The 15,899-nt window shown below is 46.0% G+C and overlaps 3 protein-coding genes across 5 annotated transcripts; 1 reads left to right on the top strand and 2 right to left on the bottom strand.

Annotated features, from left to right (window-relative positions):
• Positions 1-372: 372 nt before the first annotated feature.
• On the bottom strand, positions 373-7,571 carry mideasa (mitotic deacetylase associated SANT domain protein a). Of its 3 annotated transcripts, none has more exons than XM_061270378.1 (13): positions 7,012-7,571; positions 5,151-6,655; positions 4,000-4,215; positions 3,562-3,904; positions 3,412-3,478; positions 3,185-3,327; positions 2,981-3,084; positions 2,732-2,807; positions 2,393-2,481; positions 2,170-2,313; positions 1,593-1,697; positions 1,284-1,450; positions 373-1,204 (listed from the first exon to the last, which is right to left on the bottom strand). In XM_061270378.1, exons 2-13 carry the CDS (start codon positions 6,495-6,497, stop codon positions 943-945), a joined length of 3,063 nt encoding a protein of 1,020 aa, XP_061126362.1. In that variant the 5' UTR covers positions 6,498-6,655; positions 7,012-7,571; the 3' UTR covers positions 373-942. The 3 variants fall into 3 exon arrangements, with proteins under 3 accessions (XP_061126362.1, XP_061126358.1, XP_061126363.1); XM_061270374.1 differs by having other exon boundaries at positions 1,593-1,700; positions 7,012-7,570; XM_061270379.1 differs by having other exon boundaries at positions 1,593-1,700; positions 4,021-4,215; positions 7,012-7,570.
• Positions 7,572-8,538: 967 nt separating this feature from the next.
• Positions 8,539-14,550, top strand: ttbk2b (tau tubulin kinase 2b). The gene is made up of 15 exons (XM_061269634.1): positions 8,539-8,739; positions 9,089-9,205; positions 9,301-9,448; positions 9,693-9,766; positions 9,937-10,077; positions 10,155-10,259; positions 10,366-10,431; positions 10,693-10,785; positions 10,869-10,994; positions 11,098-11,255; positions 11,420-11,615; positions 11,703-11,914; positions 11,981-12,398; positions 12,533-13,182; positions 13,253-14,550. The coding sequence occupies exons 2-15, from the start codon at positions 9,143-9,145 to the stop codon at positions 13,593-13,595; spliced, it is 2,793 nt and encodes a 930-aa protein (XP_061125618.1). The 5' UTR covers positions 8,539-8,739; positions 9,089-9,142; the 3' UTR covers positions 13,596-14,550.
• A 51-nt stretch (positions 14,551-14,601) lies between these two features.
• churc1 (churchill domain containing 1) lies at positions 14,602-15,839 on the bottom strand. Its single transcript, XM_061269664.1, has 4 exons — positions 15,599-15,839; positions 15,341-15,476; positions 15,083-15,153; positions 14,602-14,946 (listed from the first exon to the last, which is right to left on the bottom strand). The coding sequence occupies exons 1-4, from the start codon at positions 15,635-15,637 to the stop codon at positions 14,854-14,856; spliced, it is 339 nt and encodes a 112-aa protein (XP_061125648.1). The 5' UTR covers positions 15,638-15,839; the 3' UTR covers positions 14,602-14,853.
• Positions 15,840-15,899: the final 60 nt, after the last annotated feature.

Here is a 15,899-nt window from a genome sequence, read left to right as displayed (position 1 = left end):
GGGCTCCAAACGGATTCAATTCAAATTTGCATGCACCAATGCATGACAGGAGTTAGTCAGCAGCACTCAAATGAGTAACTTTCTAAATTTATTATAAATTTAAAGACTGTCATATCTGCTGAATGAATGCAGGGACTGCATGGAAGGATAGAGAGTGCCCCCATGTGGACAATTTTGCTTGATGTTCCCTGTATCGCAGTATCTGAAGAATAAAATCCTCTGCTGCTATCTGGTGACCATAACGTGAAATATTACCACCTTTTTTTGTTCTCAACATTTTTTTTTTATTATAATTCACAAATTATATTGCATGACAGAATACATTTTTTTTCCCACTACCAAAATCGTTAAAAAACGCATAAATATGGAAAAAACTTTATATATCCTTTTTTATTTTTTTTACATATAACTTTTAAAGGTTATTTATTAAAAAAAACAACAACCAAACTTAAAATAGAATCAGCAACATTCAATGCAACATTTTAACACGCAGTAAACTCTTTTGAAAACAAGCCGTGGGCTCATTTGAATTAAAAGGAACTATAAACAACATTGGTTTTGTTCTGTGTATATTACAGATTAGCAGATCAATACAAACCAACCCAGGAAAAATCCCTATCCTATAAATGCCTGGTGTTTGAAGCCCCCGCCCCCCCCTCCCCAAATAAAAAGTTAATTAAATAAAGAATATACAGTACTGTAAAAAGGCATCGTTGGCAAAAGCGTACGGCAGAAGTGCATTTAGACAAAAATAGTCATTTATATTATTTAAAATGATACAAATATGTGAAAATAAGGAGTGCCGGCCTGGTTGATGTTTACAAACCGTCTTTTATCAACCAGGATGGGAGTGCAAGAGTTCCACAGGAAGACTTGTGCTAATTCAGCTCTTGTTGATCTTCTCGTCCGTCGTCCCTTCCAATCCAAAATTTCAATTTGGTCTCAGCGCCAGTCCTTGTCGTTGTTGTCCTCGTCCCCCTCCGATGACTCCTCCTGTGAGCTCGGTTCCTCCTGGCTCTCCATTCCGTTCCCTCCTGGGTGAGATGCCGCCGCCGCTACGGCTAGCAAAGCCTCCTTGCGAGCTTGGGCGGCGGCCGCTGCCGCTTGCTCCTCCGCCGCTCTTTGGCGCAAAGCTGCAGCTTTTTTCTCTTGCTCGGCATGGCTCTTCATGTGGGCGCTGCGGCTCTTCACTTTGTTGAACACCCTGATGCAACAGTTGGAGTACACTTAAAAACACAAGTGCTTTATTTTTCAATCACCCAGCTAGTTGTACAAGGTCGTACCTGCCACACTTCTTGCATGGAAATACTGCGTCAGGATCTTGCGTGGGCTTTACTGGCACCTTGGCCTTCTTTGCTGCGGAGTCACTCCGAGGCTTGTGTGGAGCTGATGTGTAGGCAGCATCCTTGACGATGTTCTCTGGCTCTCTGACCAGCAGCGCGCTACCCGCCTTGGAGAACAAGTGGGTTTGTTATTTCTTGCAGAGAAGACTGCACACAGTTTTGGAATTTGAGGTTTTTAGGTGCGCCTTATAGTGCAGGAAATACGGTAATTAATTAAAGACACATTCACGCGACGGATCGAGCACTCACATAGTCGTGTGTTTGTAGTGAGTGAGCCACCATCGCTTGCTGATTCGTCCTCTGCTCATGAGAAAGCTCCGTCTTGCCGTCCATTTGTAGGTGGCTCGGTTTCGACTGCTGAGCAATCATCAAGTAGTGGAAAAACATTTTTCAAAGTCTCATTTCGGGCCGTACGAAGAAAGACGCAGCAAAGTTTTGTCCAAATATTCCTGACTAGGCTTGCAATGGGGAGGGGAATTCCATGTGAAGCTAAAACGGAAGAATTTCTGGAATATTTTCCAAATTAGAAATTGACCATGGGAATTATGCAATCTTGTGGGATGTAATGGAAGGGGGGGGGGGGGTCAGGTCAATTGAATGAAAAGGCACATAAGATTTGACGTAAAATAGAAAGCTTTCTCTCCACATGCAAGGACATTACAGTTATCAACATTATAGATGGTGCCGATTTTCTTCCTTCCCAATATAATTTGTTTGGATCAACATGTATTTTTTTGTTTGCTTGCAAAACTGATTGCATTACATTGACAAATTGTGTACACATTTGATGAAGGACACGTGAAATCCAAAACTAAGCAACCTCTACCTTAATGTCCACTACAGCCTCCGTGTATTTCTCCGTCGGCGAGTTCGAAGGGCCGTAGGTCAAAATCCCGTTGCGTGCAATCTTCACCTGCTTTTTGTACGAGTAGTAAAACTCAACGCACTGAGCCACCGTCTTGGTTTGCACCTGAAATGGGAAAACCATGACAACTCTCTGCAACCATTCTAAAACGGCATCTTGCGTGAGCAGAAGTGAAGAGGCGTACCAGTTTCTGCACCAAGATAAAGTCCTTGCTGTAGGCAGACATCCCTTTGTTGAAGTAATGCTTTTCTTCCGCACTCCAGTGATCGGAACCTGCAAGGAAGTTATCGTCAACATGTAAAAGGAGTCGCTCGTGTTTAGCGGTGAAACAAAAAATGAGGGCCTGGCTTGCTACTTCCAACATTGGATTCCAACCTTATATGGGCCGTCATGGGCGTGGCTTAAATGTTGAAGTGAAACTAAAAAGTTTGGAATGAGTTGCAACGCCTGAAGACATTGGCTGAGTAGCGTTACTTCATGTGGCCTAACCTTAATTCGATCGCATCATTACAGTGCTTCTAACCTGAGTAGTGATAATCAGCCAGGTGATGACCTTTATGGAAGATTGGTTCCTGATGTAGTAAACGTCTGAGGGTCTCCTAAAAATACATATCAATGCAGAAAAATAGAAAATAATTTTATAACATAACGCAGCCCCACTAATTCAAATTCTTATCTTCCTCCATCTTTTTTTTTCCACCATGTATTCATGGATAACATTTTTTGTTCCGTCCTAATGTTTGTACACACAATTGATAAATCATGTACTGACCATGCAATCTCCTCCACTTTCATGTAAACAATGCAGAGCCAACTCCTGGTTGGTTCCTCCTCCGCTGAGCACACTGGAACACGCCATGTTCATCAGATTCGCCACTAAAAAAAAAACGAATGAGGAGGAGGGGGAGGAGGATCGGTGAGTGGGCAGACGGAAAACCAGCGCAAGTAAAATCAATGTTCGAGGAGAGCGACGAACCGCTATCGGGTTCTGTGTGTTTAAGATGGCCGTCGTGCAAAGGAAGCCAAACCAAGTCCGCCTTGTGCGGGTCCAATTGAGCCAAAGGCTGGTGTCGCAACTCGGGAATTTCCGCTTGGTACTGCTGTCCGATGTTGATGCGCCTGCACACAAACGGAAGCGGCGTGTGGGAGTGTGTGTGTGGGGGGAGATGGTGGCCACCTCAAGGTTTTAAAAATCCATCTTACGGCTCGAGGCTAACAGGTGTGGCGTCTGTGATCAAGGGGAGAACGGGCGGTGTGATGTCTGAACTTGCTGAAAAAAAAAACAGAAATTAAACAGGCCATGCTGACTACAAAGCTCCAACATTTATTTGACATCCGTATTCTAGGACTTACTGGAGCGCAGGAGGCTTCTGCTGACCGTCTTGGGTGTCGCGGGCGGCGGGAGGATTTGGTTGCTCACGGCAAAGTTGGTGAGGAACGTGGAGAAGTAGAGTCCTGAGCCTTCTCGCACGGGAGATAGGATGGGCGGGGGGGTGTAGGGGGGCAAGGCGAGAGGGTTGTCCGGCATGCGGATGGGAGAGCGCAGGTTGCTTTGGTAAGCGCTGATACTGGAGTAGACGGACGCTGGGATCAACGTGGAAGGTCTGGGCGGAGGAATGATGAGAGGCTCCGGTCGGGGTCTTCGCTTTTGTTTGTTTTTTCCCTCCTCGTCCAGTCTGGGATCATTCTCTCCATCCTAAATGGAGGAAGGAGAAAGGCCAACTTCAGGATCTGCTCTGAAAATGAATTCCAAATGTGCAAAAGCTAATCTTAAATCCTCCATGAAGGAACCTGCTCAAAGTTGTCTGTCACCGAGTTTCGGAGAGATCTGCGACAAGCCACGATGACGGACGGTTTGCAGTCAGACGTGGCGGAGGGTCGCTCAGGCTGGCCCGCTCGTCCGTGCGCCGACGAGCCCTGACCCGCCGGAAGAATCCTGTGCACCGGCACCGACACGGGCATGATTAAAGGGACCATGTTGGCGTGTTTGCCTCGAGGACCGTCTCCCTGTTGCGGAACAAATTATGCAAATGATTTGTAATCCAACAACAAGTCCCTCTATTGTACATTTTATTTACATTATAAATAAATAAACCGTGACTGGCCAAATGAGCAAACATTTTTAGTGTGCTCTTGGCAACAAGGGCGTGCAACTGTTCAGCTCGACCCCTCCCTCGGACTTCTCAATGACTGAGCGAGAGCCCGAGGAAGGAATGTGGAGGTGTGCAGACATGCAGCTGCCGCTGCACACACTCGTGCGCGGCGGCGCAATGACTTGCACTCTCGTGAACCGTACGGCTGCACCCAGTCGACGTCGAGGTGCAATTGTGGCGAGTTGGGGAAGGTGCAAGTGAGACAACACAAGCGGCAATGTCAACACACATTGTTTGCTTGCAACACAACACGTTGAAGTGGACCCCTTGCACCATCTAATACCAAACGTCTCTTTACAAAGACTTCAAATGGAGTCGATTTGTTTTCCTCGTTAAGCTCGATATAGTCCTAATAGTGCAGCAAACTCTTTCGGAGCGTAATTAGCTATCATTCAATAAACAAATCATGCAACCGATGTTATACGCCCGATGTTGTGGTCAGTTTGCGTACAATATAGTTGTTTAGCGAGCCGAGAAGAATCTTAGGCGAAGGCGGCAAAAGTCAAGCGTCAACAAAAGCCAAGAAAGTGATGTTGAAAGAGTTGGAGGAAGTTCGACAGTGAAATAGGGAGTTCTTCCTCTTTAAAAAAAAAAGAAACTGCATCTTGCCTTACGTTGCACTAACTGCATCTTGCCTTACGTTGCACTAACTGCATGTTCATAAACGTGCAAGAATGGGTTTTTAACCCGTCACGTGGAACTCAAACTCAATTTTAAGTTAAGCATAAAGATGAATAAGCTATGAATAAACAGAGCTGATGTATGGAAGGATTTTTTTTTTTTTTTAACCTCAGTTTTGCAAGCAGACAGCGCTTCAGGCATGGAGGGCATCTCAGACGCCTTCTGGGCCAGAGTCTCCAAGTTGATCTCCTTGGACGCCCTCCTTTTCCTCCGGGTGCTCTGGATGACTCCCCCCGTGTTGGCCGAGGCGTCCCCTGTTCGTGCGACAGCGACTCCGTTCTGGGAGGTTTCCTTCGGCGCTTGAGGCCACATGTTGACCGAAGGCGGCGCCGATGGGGATTGCCCGTCTCTGGAAAGACGGCGTGAGCGTCTCAGGGTGGCCGGCGTTGCCTCCGAGGGTTCCGGCTCAGGTTGGAGTTCCTTTGGAGGCTCCGCTATGGGCGCCGCTGGTTTTTTGGGCGCGGTGTCGGGCGGACGGGGTTCCGGAGGCGGATAGGTGACGAAATCGGGAGGTTGTGCGTCTGGCTGGGGGATGTTTTGTGCTTGCTGCTGCTGCTGCTGATGATGCATTTTGTGCATTTGTTGCTGTCGCTCGTGCAGTTGTTGTTGCTGCTGCTGCTGTTGTTGGCGTTGGTGGTACTGTTGCTGCATCTGCTGCATTTGTTGCTGTTGCATCTGCTGCTGCTGATGAAGCTGCAGCTGGAGTTGATGCTGTTTCTGCAATTGCTGCTGCTGCTGTTGTTGTAACTGCTGCTGCTGTTGTTGTTGCTGTAAGTGATGAAGCAGCTGTTGCTGTTGCATTTTAGGCTGCTCGCCGTAAGGCAAACCCTGCAGTCCCTTGCCGCCTTGGAAAACCGAGTAGTATCCCTGCGGGAACTGCTGCTTGTTGAACGTCGTCTGGAAGGGCTGCAGCATGGAGCCCTGCGCGTTGTGAGCTGGCACGTGGGCCCCACCCTGCAGCTCCACACCTTTGTGCTGATACGCTTGCAGCTGGGCCTGCTGCATGGCATGCTGCTCCCACTCCAGCCCCCGGCTCTGAGCCGGAGCCCGGGTGGCATCTCTGTAAACCTGCTGATTGTCGCCGCCCATCTGAAGAGGGTCATGGACGACCTTGTGGAACGCCATCTGCCCCCGGGCGTTCACGCTGCCCATATAAGGCCCAAAGTTCTGACTCCACCCTGGCCCAGGAGCTTCCTGAGGCCAGCCGGGAGCCTGTAAGGAGTCCTGGTGCACCCACTTTACCGGGGCGGCCTGCTGATAGGATGGCAGAACCTGAGGTCCTTTCTCTGGGTTGTACACACCGGAGCTGCCGGCAGAGTCACTCTGGATCGACTCCAAAGATGGAGGACCCAGTCCGTAGTAAGCCTCCCCCGAATGCTGCAAGGGCTCTTTCATGGTCGCCACTGCCGGATGCTTGCTGCTCTTGTCAGTACTCATTTGAGGAGGAAGACTCATGTCGAGAAGATCTTGGTGTCCAGGTCTCGTAGTGTGCTTTTACTTCCTGCGCTTGCCTTTTGTATACAGCTGGCATGTGGAAGGAAATATGAATCCGATAGGAAACGTATTATCTCGGTTTCAAGCCTGTTCTTCACATCCTCTTTAGGTTGCAGCACCTTTAAAAACAGGAGACTTTATTTACCTCTGGACGAAAACATAAAGTAAATAAGAAAATGGAGGCCCAGGCATAAAGGTCAAAGAGCAAGCAGGCTTAAAAGTCAACAACCAAAACATTAGGTCATGTTTATGTCGGGCTAAAATGAACATTTTGATTCAGTCAGCAGAAACAAGGACCTTGGAGAGCATAGCTGCTATTTGGCCGAACTAGAAATACAGGAAATGAAGAGGATCGTGCAATCGAGCTTACAGCCGCTGGTGGCTGTTTTCAAAAAAGAAAAAAAAAAAGCAATAAGGAAGCACTGGAAGCACTGGGGCGATTATGCAACACAAGCCACCATGTAAAATGCAATACCTTATGAATGACACAGTTGCTTTTCCATTGGCGGCCCGGAAGAATCCATTTGGTGGCGATCAAAGTCATGCAGATCCATGAAGGGATTGTGCGCCACACATGTCATAACTCTCTCTCTCTCTCTCTCTTAACTTTCACCCCGAGTTTCCAAGCCCGCAAAACATGGCGAAAGGGGAGTTGACACGGGTGGAATAATCGAAACCGACGTGCTGCAAAGGGCTATTCACGCCGCAGTTACAATGTTCCACATTGTATCCGCGAAATAGCGCTTTTCCTGGAAAACGCTTCTGCAACTTTTCTTCTCCGCTTGACCGACTTTTAGTCTCGCCCCGCGACAGCGTGTAGAAACGCTGCGATTTCCGTACATCGGAACGTCGCGCAATAAAAGTGCGCTGTTGATCCGAAGTCGCGCAACGTTACGCACAAAACGTTACAGTTGCAAAAGTGTGCAAACGGACAGAAAGTGGTGCACAAAAAAAAAAAAAATGGAAAGAACGCAGCACAGCGCCTCACCCACTAACAGATCAGAGTTTATCCTGTTTTCCAACCTGCTGCCTGAGCCCCGCCCACCACTACATTTGTGTATGCTCGTTTTGTTGACCCGCTCAGCTCGAAGCCGCGTCAATATTTGGGTCAACTGCAAGCAGAATACTAAAAATACAGTAATTTGTGAATCAATCAATAAAATGAATATTACTCACAAATGTTTTACTCATTTATATTTTTCTTTTTATTGGTAAAAAGTGTTATAATTATAATCAAATTAAAGGGGCGTCATAAATATTGCTAAATAAACTAAAATAATAAAAATAAATAATAAAAATACAGTAATTGGTGAATCAATCAATAAAATAAATATTACTCACTAATGTTTTACTCATTTATATTTTTCTTTTGATAAGTAAAAAGTGTTATAATTATAATCAAATTAAAGGGGCGTCATAAATATTGCTAAATAAACTTGACTTGACTTAGAAAAATGTCCGCATAAATCAAGTGAGCAGTTTTAAAAACGCCTAATTTCAATTGATCGATCGGAAAATGACTTATTTCCAACTAAAAAAAAAAAAAATCTTTAGATTTATCTCATTTATCAATGAGAGCTAAAAAAAGAAAATCTGAAAACTTCAACAAGCTCCCATTAGATGACGTAAATTACAAACACAGGCCAAGCTTTCACACTGAGTAAATTTGTCTTTATGCTGAGACGAGATAATTATTTCAGTTGATACATTTTGTGACAATTTTATTCGGTAGTGTACAGCAAGGTTTAAATTGTGTGTTTACAAACCGGGGAACAGTGGCACGCAAAACCGAACGTACATCTTCACTTTAATTTGTTTCTATAAAATTCTCAAATTCAGACGTTTTCATGAATATAACGTTTATAAATATTTAACCTGAAAAACCACCAACTGTTTGACTTGGCTATTTTAGGCAATTTCATTTTTTATGCCAATGCGATCGTGTTGTATTGACCACGGGGCGGGGTTAATGGTTGCCATGGTGATTCTGCGGCTCAATCGGAGCTTTTATGACGTCACCGTTCCCGATGTAGGCAGCGGCTGTGGACATAATTCAACTGGCTAGCTTAGCTCACGTTTTCGAGAATGCCTCCCATCACCGTGCCTTCATCCGCAAGATAAAGGAACTATAGGAATGACGTTGCTGTCAAGAAATCAACCATGGAGGCTCTTTCCCGGAGTCTCACCAGTGCATCCGAGCGAGGTAACGCAGGGACGGAGTAGCGTGGGCTCGCTGCTTAGCCACCGCGGAGTAAACATGCTAGTTAGCATTGAGCACCGCCTCGAATTTTTGCTGCCTTGCAGCTATCCCATCCCTAGTTCCCCCCCTATCTTTTCATTATTATGCTGTGGGCACCGGTTAAAATCAGCTAAAGCTAGTTGCTAACCGCTGGCTACCTCCCCATTTGAATGTCACGCACAATCAAATTAACCTCTCCCACTTTAAAATACACGAATTGGTGACATGAAGGTATTTGCAGTATGTAACCTTACCTATCACAAGTCACAATGTCAGGCCGGTGTGGTTTAAGGAGTGAATAAATTGTTTGCAGTGATGGGCTGGTGCCCCTGATGTCAGCTTGTGACTGCAGCAGAGAGCCCTCACCATGAGTGGAGAGCATATCGACATCCTGTCAACGGCAGATGTGGTCCGAGACAGATGGAGAGTGGTAAGATGTCACTAAAATAAGAATTATTTCGACACTTTATCGGGTCACCCCCACCAGTGACCCATCACCCGCCTCATGTAAAATTTGCTCTGCAGGTGAGAAAGATAGGTGGAGGCGGTTTCGGGGAGGTCTACGAGGTCTTGGACCTCGTGAGCCAGGCCACTCTTGCCATGAAGGTGGAGTCTGCCACACACCCCAAACCGGTACAGAGGACAGAGGCGGCCGTGTTGAGGAAGCTGCAAGGTAAAGTGGCGAATAAAAACTTGCAAGTGTTTGTTGATCAACTGAAAATGAGGAATGTGCAGATTATTGAAAAATTGCATGATCAATTGTTAAGTTAGCAGCTCTACCTTATTTCTATGAAATGTGATATCTGGATCAATAATTAATTACAATACTATATAAGGTATAAGACATTTTATTTTTACTCTGACTAATTACTGACTCTGTGTATTAGATTTTCTTATTTTTGATTATTTATCGACAGGCAAGGATAACGTGTGTCGCTTTGTCAGCGCTGGTCGAAACGAGCGCTTCAACTATGTGGTGATGGAACTCCAGGTAAGCTTTTTACGATGTTCCTTTAATTTAGGTAATAATTGCCATTAAGATCTCGTAATGCATTATTATTATTTACTGACACCTGTTACGTAAACATCCAGCGTCATTCCATTTTACTTTTGTTTTAAAATGGGTCAATAATAATCGTAAGATGTTGTGACTGTCCAAAGGGGAGGAACTTGGCAGATCTACGGAGGAGCAGGATCCGTGGTACATTCTCAGTCTCGACGACTATGCGGCTCGGCAAGCAGATTTTACAAAGCATCGAAAGCATCCACTCAGTGGGCTTCCTGCACCGTGACATTAAACCAGTAAGACTACAGTCGCTCGAAGTAGTCAATATATTTTCATATTGCAAATTTGAACTTTCTGTTTTGGTCACTCACAGGCTAACTTTGCAATGGGAAGACTAGCAAGTACTTGCAGGTGCTGCTACATGCTGGACTTTGGTTTGGCCCGACAGTACATGACCTCCAACCAAGAACTTCGTCCTGTAAGTCATCTCAAAATTTGTGAACCCATTTGTGAAAATAAAATGTCCCAGACTTGAAGTATTTTCATCCGATGACACACTCTAACGATAACTTTTTCACTTCCAGCCTCGATCTGTGGCCGGCTTCAGGGGAACTGTGCGATATGCTTCAATCAATACTCATAAAAACAAGGTGACTGGACATTTTCTCTCATGTGTTGTCTTTCAATATTTCCACCAAGGAGGTCGGAACTGGTCAAGGGAATGTTCACAACACGATTAGAAAGGTTTTCTTAGAACATCGTCATTTCATCACTATTTTATAATTGATTGTTTGAGTTGACGACATTCCCCCCAAAAATATAACACGTGGATTTGGATATCACTTGTCTATTAATTGTGGTAGGCTGTTGTTTTCACGTTCTGTGGTTGTTGTTTTTTTTGGACTCTGCAGGAAATTGGTCGTCATGACGATCTATGGTCCCTCTTCTACATGTTGGTTGAATTCATGTCCGGTCAGCTCCCATGGAGAAAATTTAAAGACAAGGTACAGCATGTCACTTGCCAAAATAGTTGGAACTACTATCAATGATCAAATATCAATTATATTTATATCTTCCGCTCCAACAGGAACAAGTAGGAAATCTAAAAGAAGCATACGACCACCGCCTCATGCTTAATCACTTACCATTGGAGTTTACCACATTCCTGGATCACATCCTCAGTCTGGACTACTACACTAAACCAGACTACGAGGTTGGCTCTAAGCTCACGTTTGGTCCTCTACCGACTGCCAAAATGCTGACACCTGTGTTTGCCCCCCCCCACCCCCCGGGCCCCTCCACCCCACCCGTGACAGCTGCTGATGTCACTGTTTGACCGTGCTATGAAAAGCCACAATGTGCTGCACAACGATCCCTACGATTGGGAGAAATGCGACTCGGAGGACATGCTGACAACCGCGGTGGCACCACCCACTGGCCAGGAGCTCACCCGCCTCACGCCAGCTCACATGGGGTACACATGACTAAAAATATACATGCACAGTCATGCTGTAGTTATTTCCCTCAACGGTCGAACCAGTTGGCTGTTTTTCTTAAAAAAAAAACAATATTTCCACCCTGCTGGGTTTTGCAAAATGAGCTCCTGGCTGACCTTCTCACTCTTATCTCTTTCTAAAGCATGGCCAATGCATCAGTGCTGCCAGTGGAATTGCAGAGGGAGAACACGGAGGATGTCCTCATGCTCGGAGAGCGCTTCAGCGACGCTGACAACTGCCCCCCTCCTGTCACCCCTGCGTCCGTTCCTGCCAGAGGCATATGGGACGAAATGAACCGCATTCAAAGCCAGAATCATGTTGAGCCAATGATTAGGAAGGTCAGACATTTGTGCCGTGTCGGCATTCTCTCGCCTGCCACACGGTTGTGATGTTTGAGTTGCTACGTCAATTTATTTTTTTCCCAGGTGGTGAGTGAGGAAGAGCATAGTCAGAACCAGGGCAACCAAAGCCCTGCCGGCTCGGCGCAGAGTTCTCCGAGGCGAGTCCGATCCGAGACCATGTACTTGGACCGGGCTATGCCGCTGCTCCGAAAGATGCGTCAGAGTCAGAGTTTGGCGTTTGAAAGAAGACTTGCACCCGAACCCAAGCCGACTCTCGAGCGCTTCCTTGAGTCCTGGTTAGTGCTTCCATTGCTCCCACACATCTAAAACAAACTTGAACTGGGGTTGTTGTTTTTTTTTAGTCGAGGCAAAACGCCTCCGTGTCTTTCAAACATCGGGGAGAAAGTTTTGTCCGACGATCATTCCGGCACGGGTACGGCGGACCCAGAAGAAGGCGCGGTCAGCAGCGGTTTTGTCGCAGTCAACTTCAGTCCTGTGATCCAAGAGGGAGACTCCCAGGAGTGGGTGGTGCTGGAAATGGAGCAAGGCGCCAATTCCGGAGCCATCAAGCCTTTGGCCGAAGCCCAGCGCGAGGACAAAGCAGCCGCCCCTAATCCTGCTGACGGCGAGAACCATCCGCCGCAGGAGGGCCCAGCTGTAGCAGTCAGTCCTGTTTTGTCACACTGTTCTGTCGGGTCATGGTTACTTGGCCACAGGAGGCTGCCGGGGCTGTTGGGGCAAATGCCCTCGGTCATCATGGGACGACCCCACATGGATCAGGTAGGCAGGATCAAGCAATTTTGTCTGTGATGTTTTCTATACTTTTGCGTGGATCAGCTTCAACTAGAGTTACTCTTGCTAATGCCACTTGTCATTTTTTTTATCCATGCCTCTAATCACCAAGTTGTTCTCAGTCCTCCAGTGGCACAGCGCAGTCCCCTGCGCTCGAAAAGAGTGACACGATACCCCTTGAAGCTCCGTCGAACAAATCCGACGAAGCTCCCGGACAACCGAAGGATGGAGAGAAGACGGATTTGGCTCCGTCATCAAGCCCGCTGAAGGGTTCGACTGCTCCACCGGCGAAAGACCCAGAGAGCGATTCGGGTCTGCCCGACTGCTCGTCAGAGCTGAACCAGCAGGCTCAAGCCATCTGTTCACTCCTCGCCTCTTTAAGGCCCAAAGACTCGCCTTGCTCGCCAAAATTGAGCCGCATCCCAATACGAGACTCCGGCACTCCTCCGGACTCTCCGTGCAGGAACCGTCACCGGGACCGGAAAAACCGCTGGAGCAGCCCTGTCCCCAGCTCGCCCACCCACTCCCCTTCCCCATCGCTTTCCTGCGAAAACCTGCAGGTCATCCTCCCGCGAGAACGTCTCTCGTCGGAGCGAGGCTCCAAGTCGGACTGCGGAGGGGAAGACCCTCTTTCTCTGTCCTCGTCATCGGGCGGTAAAAGTAAGATTCCGCGACCCATGAGCGCCACCTTTGTTCCCGAGCAGCTAAGTGGCAGACTCGTGCCTCGCCCACCTCCCGGGAAACCGACATCAGGCGCATGTGCCGACCACAGGTAGGACACAATATGGGGGAGTTAGCGCTCCTCGAGGATGATCATCTCATGTGATTAAATCTCTTTCGAGGCGGCGGCGGTTGCGAGTACGCGCCAGCAGCACCAGCGACGCCGATTCCCTGTCCAGTCAGAACCAGTCGACGCAGGACCGCGGCGGCCGGCTCGTCAGCCCACCTCCACCCCGCCCTTGCGCCTCCCCCAACCTGCAGCGCTCATTGAGTTGCTCTCCGTCCCGCCAGGAGCCCCACGACGGCAGGGCGCCGCCTCCAGGACGCAGCCGCTCCCCGTCGACGCCTCCTCCTCGACACGGCCCCCTGCAAGCGAGGCTGTCCGGCCAGAGTCCGTTGGTCCCCCGCTCTATCGGCAAAGGTTTGATTGAGGAGTGCAAAGGCTCGAGGAAACTGAAACGATGATTAACGGAAACCACCCGTCCGAATCGCATGTGTAAATACAGTATGTGCTCAAGAGAATGTGTACTGTAAAAACGAAATGTATTTATTTGCTACATTAGCTCAAAGGGATCCTTGAAACGCGGAAGCCATTATGTGCATAGCACTTCAGGAATGTTTGCGAAAATTCCAAAGCGAGCGCTCGCGTCCCTTTTTTGTTTTCATTCCAAATTTGAAATGGCCACGCTAAACACTACTCCGACTCCACAAATCTGTCCTAGTTACCTACATTTGTGGAGCCAACTGGATATATTTCTGCCCACTGGTTGCAACCCTAAAGCCAGTAGCATGTTTTGTCCGTGTATATAGCATGTGTATAAAGAAAAGTCAGCCATTTTGAGGTCCTTACCACTGTGTGCAAGTGCATCTATTTAGTAGAACGCACTCAATTTAGCTCTTTAAATTGTCACGCTAGAAGAAAAAGAACACTAAGATAATCTCTATTTTAGCAAAAATAAATGTGGAATCTCCAAAGTTTATCGGGCAATCGGTAAATATCATATCAGCTCACTAAGTTGCCAATGGATAAATATTTTATTGCTTTTTCAATGGTTATATGTGTGGTGGTTTGAAATTGCATTCATTGAAATTGAAGCACTTTACAAGTCAACAAATTGTGTTCCGCTTTGAAGGTTCCACAGTAGTTGCGTTAGAGATGAGAACTGTACACGGTTAGTGGTAACCCATGCATTTGAATAGAATATCAATCAGCAAAGCCATCTTAATTCGGTCGTTACCACAAATAGCTCCGCGTCAGCATATTAGAATGTATTTATAAGCACACTTGATTCTTCAGTATTGTAAATGTGCATGAGTCATCTTACTTTGTTTTGTTTTTTTTACTCATTTGTAAACCAGCATACATTTCTGTATTTTTACCAAACTGCTTCTGATCATGAAAATACATCCACAAGCAAAAGTTTGGTTTGGTTTTGATTCTATAGGGGCGAAACAATTTACAAATAACACATTGTACATATGTCAATATTTTATTTCAAACATGTTAATTCATGAATGTCTATTTACAGTGCAGTGATCAAGACACTTTCAAGATGGTTATAATAGCTGCTATATAGCAACATACAGAAATAGTTGACTTAAAAATGTATATTGTTTGTCCAAATGATTGCAACCTCGAACTCATCAGCATGTTTGTTGCAAGTTTTATCATCTTGTTTATGTCAATCCAGTAAGAGTCTTGTGTTAATCTGGAGTATGGGCTCTAGAAGAGAGAGGCAGTCTGTCGGGGGTCATCTGGCAACACACTGATGGAGTCTTCTGCCTTGCCGCACAGCATGCAAAGCATTGTGTACTCCTGAGTGACACAAAGTAACAGATTACAATATGATAAGGGTATGAGGCCATGCAAACTTTAACACATTAATCTCAATTTTAGGAATGCTTGGAGAAGGACTAAGGACATAACTCATTATGATTGTTTTCCCACTTACCTGATATTCATCAACAACAGAGAATGTATATTCATGCCTGGCGATGACATGGTCACAGTTTTTACAGACATCTAGAAGAAAAACAATATTTTCTTAAATGATGAAAGGATTTGACACATTTATGAGAGATGCAACATTTTGTGAAGCTTGTGAGCATTACTTTATAAGATGAAGGAAACAAAGCATCAAGGGAACTAGATTAACAGGGCATTGGAATAAAGTAGCATCACAGTATTCAAAAGGATCAAAACAATTTACGGTCATAAGTCACAAGCTCCTCTCCATCATCATCCTCTGTGTCTTTATTACAGATCAACACGAAGTCCCTGTGATGACATTTGGCACAGCCCAGGTAGTTCATAAGGTAAGAACCATTCTCCAGACAAGTGCTTCCCTGAGCAGAAAGAAAAAAAAGTTGAATCAAAGTTAATATTGTAAACATCCGAATAAAGATCTTATTGCCCATTACTGATGCAAACATGCTACGCTAGTGTTGACAACATCATTTTAACGTACCCGATCGGGGTATTCTTTTTGCACGCAGCCGTTGCACATTTTCTTTTTTTTTTCAAAAAAAAATAAAATAATGTGTAGTCTTTGAAAAGACTTTGTAATTTCAAAGCAAACTGCGTCTTCCGTAAATAAGGACAGCCTGCTAGCTTAGCATAGCACTATACAGCATTGCGTACAGGAAGTAACGGACTAGAATCTCTACATTAAAATTTCCGTTTTTTCTTCTGACAAAACACACACATGCACAAACAAAGTCACTCGTGTTCGATCATTTCAGAATTTTAAATGTATTTATTTTAATGTG

The sequence above is a fragment of the Syngnathus typhle genome, linkage group LG22, assembly GCF_033458585.1.
Source record: "Syngnathus typhle isolate RoL2023-S1 ecotype Sweden linkage group LG22, RoL_Styp_1.0, whole genome shotgun sequence".
Taxonomy (NCBI): Eukaryota; Metazoa; Chordata; class Actinopteri; order Syngnathiformes; family Syngnathidae; genus Syngnathus; species Syngnathus typhle.
The sequence above is the reverse complement of the archived record's forward strand: the minus strand, read 5'-3'. Positions and strand labels throughout refer to the sequence as shown.

Bases quoted from the DNA above. Each gene is read 5' to 3' on its own strand.
- mideasa (XM_061270374.1), bottom strand. From the start codon at position 6,497: ATGAGTCTTCCTCCTCAAATGAGTACTGACAAGAGCAGCAAGCATCCG. The intron at 3,905-3,999 runs GTTCCTTCATGG...TCCTCCATTTAG, and splicing joins TGACAGACAACTTTGAGCAG to GATGGAGAGAATGATCCCAG. The intron at 2,808-2,980 runs GTCAGTACATGA...ATGTATTTTTAG, and splicing joins AAAGTGGAGGAGATTGCATG to GAGACCCTCAGACGTTTACT.
- ttbk2b (XM_061269634.1), top strand. From the start codon at position 9,143: ATGAGTGGAGAGCATATCGACATCCTGTCAACGGCAGATGTGGTCCGA. The intron at 9,206-9,300 runs GTAAGATGTCAC...TTTGCTCTGCAG, and splicing joins TCCGAGACAGATGGAGAGTG to GTGAGAAAGATAGGTGGAGG. The intron at 10,786-10,868 runs GTACAGCATGTC...CCGCTCCAACAG, and splicing joins GGAGAAAATTTAAAGACAAG to GAACAAGTAGGAAATCTAAA.
- churc1 (XM_061269664.1), bottom strand. From the start codon at position 15,637: ATGTGCAACGGCTGCGTGCAAAAAGAATACCCCGATCGG. The intron at 15,154-15,340 runs GTAAATTGTTTT...TTTTTCTTCTAG, and splicing joins GGAGCTTGTGACTTATGACC to ATGTCTGTAAAAACTGTGAC. The intron at 14,947-15,082 runs GTAAGTGGGAAA...TGTGTCACTCAG, and splicing joins CTGTTGTTGATGAATATCAG to GAGTACACAATGCTTTGCAT.